General features: G+C 30.4%; 2 protein-coding genes across 3 annotated transcripts in view; one reads left to right on the plus strand and one right to left on the minus strand.

The window, feature by feature from the left end:
- LOC102587912 (chromodomain-helicase-DNA-binding protein 1-like) overlaps nt 1–1059 on the plus strand; it is a 14916-nt gene extending 13857 nt beyond the window's left edge. For both annotated transcript variants that reach the window (XM_006347864.2, XM_015309007.1), the window contains 2 exons: nt 309–423; nt 725–1059. In XM_006347864.2, coding sequence (XP_006347926.1) covers nt 309–423; nt 725–755 — 146 coding nt within the window. In that variant the 3' untranslated portion in view covers nt 756–1059. The remainder of the gene's footprint in view (nt 1–308; nt 424–724) is intronic.
- LOC102584071 (probable 2-oxoglutarate-dependent dioxygenase AOP1) lies at nt 725–3328 on the minus strand. The gene is made up of 3 exons (XM_006347942.2): nt 2880–3328; nt 2023–2359; nt 725–1542 (listed from the first exon to the last, which is right to left on the minus strand). The coding sequence occupies exons 1-3, from the start codon at nt 3239–3241 to the stop codon at nt 1291–1293; spliced, it is 951 nt and encodes a 316-aa protein (XP_006348004.1). The 5' UTR covers nt 3242–3328; the 3' UTR covers nt 725–1290.
- Between the last annotated feature and the right edge of the window lie 3901 nt (nt 3329–7229).

Raw genomic sequence — 7229 nt, forward strand, 5'->3', positions numbered from 1 at the left:
TAAAGGGTTGGGGGTGGGGTTGGGGGGGGGGGGGATGCACTGATGTGGCAGGTAGGTCTGAACCTGTACCAGCTGTTAGTTGGTAAAAATAAATACAAGAAATTTCTGTAATTGTTAGAACATTACTAGTTTATTGTGTTTGCAAAAGCATTTGTTCAAAAGTTTCCTTGGCTGTAACATGATGCATGTCCAGCTATTATCATGATTACATTAGTAAGTATTGCTCAAATATTCTCTTTGATGGTGACTTTTTTTTTCTGCCACTGCAATATCCTAATAGTCTATTTTATACTTTTTGTTATTTCAAGCATCAATCCACATGCCAAGAATCGGTTATCAGGATGGTTCTGACAGGTCAGAATGGTATACAATTGAACGTCTGCTGCGGAAGTATGCTGCTCTCCATGGCATAAATATTTTTGTGTAAGTTCCTCTGTTGTGTGTGGTGCAAATCTAATCCTGTTTGTATGTGTGCAAGCATGCTTCATAAAAGTTGGTTGTCGTACTAGATTTTGTATTATTGATACCTTTGAATGTTTGTTTCTTTAGCATGCCCAATAATAGGGCTTTGTAGTTTACCGCTTCTCCAAAGGGGAAAGAGAAGCCAAAATCCTCTTTCTGAGTTGGCTCTAGTGTGAAATATTAACTACTATAACTCTAAACCAAGAATAAACATTCATCATCAGTTTCCATAAGCATAATTCATTATATTTCACGTGTGCAGGTATTATTTCCGACGTGCATCTCAGAGCTAAGAGATGGATACCATCTGTGTTCCATCAGCAATTGGACAACATCAGGGAACAGTCCCATCAGTGCAGATCGACCTCATGCTGCATGAAGTTGACCTTTGATCAAGATGTGAGGTAAGCAATGGAAATTTGATGTAGAAACGTCCTAAAACAAGCTAATCAATGGTTTGGTATCTAGAAGTTGTTTGTACAACTCAGCCATACTAGGTTACCTTGTCAATATTTGTTACTTATCTCTTAACTATGCTAAATTAATTTGGTTAGGTGCAAAACACTGGTGTGAATTAGTATTTCTTCTCCTTTGTCACCTGCCAGTGAAAGGGATATGAGCTCTAGAGAACATATAGTTTTTATCTTTAGAGAACTAGTTTATTTTTAAAAAAATTAAACGATTGGTAGTTTGAATGGACTAAGTAGAGAAGTTGACCGGATGGATTTATATATAATTGAAGTCCCACACATTTGTTACATAGTTTGTCTTTTATTTTCCTTATTAATTGTAACTTAATTATAAAAACATGAAATTGAAGTTACGTATCTATCGAGCATTAATGCCACAGTAAGGTTTAGCAGTGCCATGAGTCATGGAGCTAGCACCAGAGAGGTAGTACCAAGCTAATCCAAAATTATCAAAAGGCTTGTATTGTATAGGATGTGTTTCATCCACCAATTCCTCAGGTATATCTGTTATTCCTTTGTTGAATGTGAATAGCGCCAATGTATACCTTTGCTTATCCTCTTTCATCAACACTTGGTGCCTTGCTGCATATATTCTTCCATTGCTCCATGCCTACTTCCAAAAACAAAATCACTTTTTGTCACATTAAATAACGGAATGATGTGATGTGTGAACTTTGATGCACCAAAGGATGTGGTGCAGCGGAAGGAGTTGCTTCTCTTGTAACAAGATGTCTCAGTTTTCATGATCTTTGGGTAGGGAGTGGTTTTCTTGAATAGGTCCTAGAATCCAAATTAATCAAGCTCTAATACGGCATCATATACTATATGGGAAACAACAACAACAGAACTTTGCCACTAGTTTTAACGTGATGCAAAAATTGATTTGTGACTATTGTTGATAAAATATAACAATTTTAGTGAAGAAAACTCAATGAACATTATACGCATATTAGCTAGCCCTCCACAAAAAGAATAGCTAGTACAATAGAACTAGTTTATAAGAGTTGCTTGCTACATGTAGGGAAATAATAATAGGTACTCGATGAAATAATTGAGATTGATGGTGAAACTGATAAAATAGCAACCTTACCTCATAAGCATCACCAGCCATGAAGACGAAGGCGGAGGGAGGGACATCAACATCAACCCACTCTCCATTTTTGGTTTCAACTTGCAAAGCATTTATTTGATTCTGAAAGAGAAGTGTGGAGAAGCTTTTATCCGTGTGTATATTGGAACCGATATTGCTAGTCCCGTCCTCCGCCCCCTGCAGTGGTGCTCTGTACTTGATAGGGCGGAGGAGGTATGTAGTGGCTGCAACATGAGATTCATAGTGCGTTTCTGCTACTCCATAGCTCTCGAATACCATTTTATCCACCAGTTGCTCTACTTCTGCTGCTACCTTGACGTACGATGCCACTGTTTCACTAAAATACACAAATATATATATATACGGTAAGCCTCGGAGGTTATTAAAATTTAAATACGGTATACAAACTAGTTGTGATTGGCTATACAAATGTTCAGTATCAAACTCGGGATGACAATGGGATGGGTGTGGGTTTGGGGCGGGGTTAGTATGTAGATAATGAAATCTCCATATTAAATTTTGAATTAAACTTAAATGCATAATAGGTTGACCAAGTCAAATTATTGGTTAATAAAGTTCTATTAATATGACGAATCTAACTCATACTAGAAAGACAGAAAAATACATCAAAACTCTTGAGTTGATGATTGTGAGGAGAAGAATCAAACATTGCATAAATTATTGAAATATACATATCATTATTTGTTGCTATTTTCCTTTTTTGATTGTTATTTTTTAGGAACGAAACTTAATTGCTTACATAGTCATGTGGAGTTAGGATGGTGCGGTGTGGGGGGAGGAAGGGGAGTATAACCTTCTTACTAAGCTACTAAAACAAAAGTAGATGAAGGACTCACCAAAATTTTTGGTTGCCTTGTGGCCACATAAGTGTAGTGAAGCTTTGCAGTGCTTCAACATCAGTTGGGTGTGGGATCCCAAAGCTTTCATGAAGAGGAGCTGCTTTCAGTTGACCATTCCATTGATAGAAAAGAAAGTCAGAAGTGTTTTTTTTCTTTGTTTCAATGGGGAGATCAAATAACTCTTCCACTACCTCAAATATTTCCTTCGAAATCTTATTATTATTATCATCGTCATAGAGTGCTATAAAATAACCATGTTCTTCAAGTGCATGTCGAACCTCATTGCACAATGGTACCCAAGAATTTGAGTACTTGTCTAATTTGGTGAGATTAATTATGGGAATTTTGGAATTACTCATAATTAATTATTTTTACTTTGAACCTCAATGTTTCTAGGTATATGCATCACTCTTTCAAGTTATATAGGAGTTCCCATCCACTTGTTTAGCAAAATGCACCATTATTTTTTACAAGGTAAAAGTCAATGAAAGAAATACTAGTAATAAATATGAATTTAAATTAGAGCCAGTTTGACATTGCTGTTGGAAGCACAGAAACATTTATTTTTAGAAATTTTTTTTCTATTTGAAAAATTAAGTGTTTGGCAAACCTGTAAAACTATTATTAAATGGAAGTAATAGTAGTTTTTCTGCTGTTGGGAAGAAACTAAAAATTTGTGTTTCTTAAAAAAAACAAAAACTAAAGCAGAAAATTATTTTTTTCAAGACTTCTTAAAATTATCTCTTATTAATTAATTAGCATATCTCATATGTTTAGGTAAGTTTCATTTAATAATTTTATTTTATTATTTTTATATACTAATATATTTTATGTTTTATTTTATGTTTATGTATTATTACTATTTTTTTTTATTTTACGTATTATTTTTTATAATTAGAAAAAAAGGTAACAACAATTGCAAGATTAGAAAAAAGAAAAAAAAGATTTCAACCATAAAAAAATGTATTGATTGAAAATTTGAATATAAAATATTTTAATTTAATAAAAAAAATTAATTTAATTTTTTGTAATAGATTTTAAAACTAATTTATCTCTATAAAATAATCTTAATATTAATTAATACTTGTCCTTTATCGTAATTTGACTCTCAAAAGCATTTTTTAAAAAAGATTAGTCAAACACAATTTCTTTTAAAAATCACTTTTCAAATGAATTAATCAAACACAAATTGTTTTTTTTTTCAAAAGCAAGTTTCTGAAAAAGCTATTTTTTAAAAAAATGCTTCTAAAAATAAACAATTTTTAGTGAGGTTAATATATTCAGACAATTTCTTTTTATTTGAAAAAAAGTTATTAATATGGACGGGTAAGTTAATTATCATTGATGTACTCATGAGGTCACAGTATGTCATATTTATTATTTTAGGGTGCATTATTAACTTATAAAGAATTAATTATTGAAAGCTTGATTGGTGCATTTTTGTTTTTTAATTTTCTCATATGTTTGGGTAGGTTTTATTTAATAATTTTATTTTATTATTTTTATCTAATAAATTTTATATTTTATTTTACGTTTATGTATTATTATTTTTATTATACATATTATTTTTCAGAATTAGAAAAAAAAACTAACAACAACATTTTTGCAAGATTAAAAAAATAGAAAAAAAAACAATTAAAGATTTCAACTCTAAAAAAATGTATAATATTGATTGAAAATTTGAATATGAATATTTTAATTTAATAAAAATAAAAATTTAATTTAATTTTTTGTAATAGATTTTAAACTAATTTCTTTCTATAAAATAATCTTATTATTAAAAATACATTAATACTTGTCCTTTATCGTAATTTGACTCTTAAAAACACTTTTTTAAAAAGATTAGTCAAACACAATTTCTTATAAAAAAAATACTTTTCAAATAAATTAACCAAATACAAATTTTTATTTTTATTTCAAAAGCATTTTTCTGAAAAGATATTTAAAAATAAATGCTTATGAAAATACGCAATTTTTAGTCAGGTTAATATATTCAGACAATTTCTTTTTATTTGAAAAAAAGTTATTAATGAATATCAAGTAACCACCAGTATTTAAAATGGACGGGTAAGTTAATTATGATTGATCATTGATGTACTCATAAGGTCACAGTATGTAATATTTATTATTTTAGGGTGCATTATTAACTTATAAATAATTAATTATTGAAAGCTTGAATACTTGGAATAATAAGAAAAGCTCTCATCTCTTGTTTTCCTATTTCTATTGCTATCATCTTTTATATTTCTTGTCTTGTTTTACTTTAGTTTTACAACACGTTATCAGCACGAATTGAAGCAAAGTAAATAAAAAAAGGTAAAATAATTGTGTTTATTTTTTCTCTCAGAAACAAGGTAAATTATTGTGGAATCTATTTTATATTTTACTTCTGAACAAGGTGAATGATTAATATTATTGTTACTGTGCATTTCTTTTTCCACCTATGACTATATATACTTTCTTTTGTATGTGAAACTTATTTTATATTTTATTTATGATTATGCTCACTGTTTTGGTTATTGCATAAGCTTTTAATTTATTTTGTTTTGTTTGTGAGATTTTTGGGTTCACATGAAAATTGAAAAAGGAGTAGTGTTAGTGAGCAATTTTATTTTAGTGTAATTGAAATTATTATTTTCTTAGTGTGCAATTGATTCTTTGATTTATAACGGTAATTCACTAGCTTAATTATAGTGCACCAAACATAATATAATATAATGCTATATGTAACTCTCTGTTTTGACAAGTTTAAGATATTCATACATAATTTGTTGAGAATATTTTTATTGTGTTTCTTTTGTTCTATATTTATTTGTGCATGTCAATCACAAAGTGGCAATATTTTTTAAAGGCTCAATGGTGAGTCCTATTATATTTGGCTTATTATGTCATTGATTGAGGATAAGAAGAAGGATTCAAGTCCTATCGCACCAAGAGGGGTAAGAGTCCTGATGCATCATGATAATAAAATGGTGGGTTGGGTCCCAACAATTAATGACCTAAAATGTCTTCTTAGGGGTAAGACGTTGGGTTCAAGTCCCAACATTATATAATGACGATGTAATGATGACTAAGCAAATTGATATGCTCTTAATAAAAGTCATGAAATTTGTCCAATTGATTTGCTCCATTCTCTTATGTGAATGTGGTAGCAGTGCATATGGTTGGATAATTGCCACATCTCACCTCTACGGGAAGTTTGAGATATTGAAAAAACTTTATATTTTGACATAAATGGTCATTTCGGTCATATACTTTGAGTACTACACAAATATTGTGGTATGTTTTATTATGAACTATTGGAGGACAAAAGAAGAATATTTTTTTCTATAAAGGTTATGGTCATGACCAAAATAAATGTAATTGTGTGGCAACACAAAATTGTCATTGGTTGTCAAGAAATAAGTCTTGCAGTAATAATTTTAACCATGACAATAATAATAATTTTCTCCTTGAAGGAGATGGTCACCATAAGAATGATGTTGTGAAATTTGTGGCATTACACAACTAATTGAAAGTTTCGGAAGGACTAATTTGTTACTATCCAGAAAATAAAACAGTTCATAATATTGAGGTTGTAGTAAGTCTCAAAAGAAACTTTTTAAGTTTCAGAGGAATTGAAAAGAAACATTGTTATATTGAGACCGTAAATTATTGAAAGATTAAATATCTTCAAATCACTACAATCAAAGCGGGTTATGAATATTTACATAAAAGGTTGTTCGTCTTTTGCTTATTTGTTGAATAAAAATATGGGCATGATGAAGGAATCACATGCAAAAGTAAACTAGAAGTTTACTAGAATAAATATAGGTCGGCATAACCGGTTGACCATTTCGATTCAAATGTGATGCAAAAGAATTGAGAATTCATGTGGTTATATGTTGAAGAAATAAAAGATTCTTCAAGAATTCTCATGTGTTGCTTGTTCTCATGATAAAATTATCATTGTACCAGCTAAGGTTGGGATTGTATCCCCTGAAATTATTTGGAACATATAAAAAGGTGAATATGGGTCCGTTCACCTGCCATGTGGACCACTTACTATTAGATTTAATAGATGCATCTATGGTATGGTCACATGTGCATTTGTATCAACTTACAAATTGATTTTTGTAAGGTTATTTGCTCAAATTGTTAAATTAAGAGCACAGTTCCAAACTATAAAATTGTATTGAAAATACTGGTTAGTTTAGCTATAATTGGTTGTAACGTGTATGCATCAAGCCAACAAGGTTCTCTCATCACAATTGGTTCAGGGTCAGGAGCCAAATAATTTCCATCTAAAAATTTGATGTCTGTACACATGATTTTATTGCTCCACCACACACAAAGATGGATCCCCAA

This window comes from Solanum tuberosum, unplaced genomic scaffold (assembly GCF_000226075.1).
Source record: "Solanum tuberosum cultivar DM 1-3 516 R44 unplaced genomic scaffold, SolTub_3.0 scf00095, whole genome shotgun sequence".
NCBI classification, from domain to species: domain Eukaryota; kingdom Viridiplantae; phylum Streptophyta; class Magnoliopsida; order Solanales; family Solanaceae; genus Solanum; species Solanum tuberosum.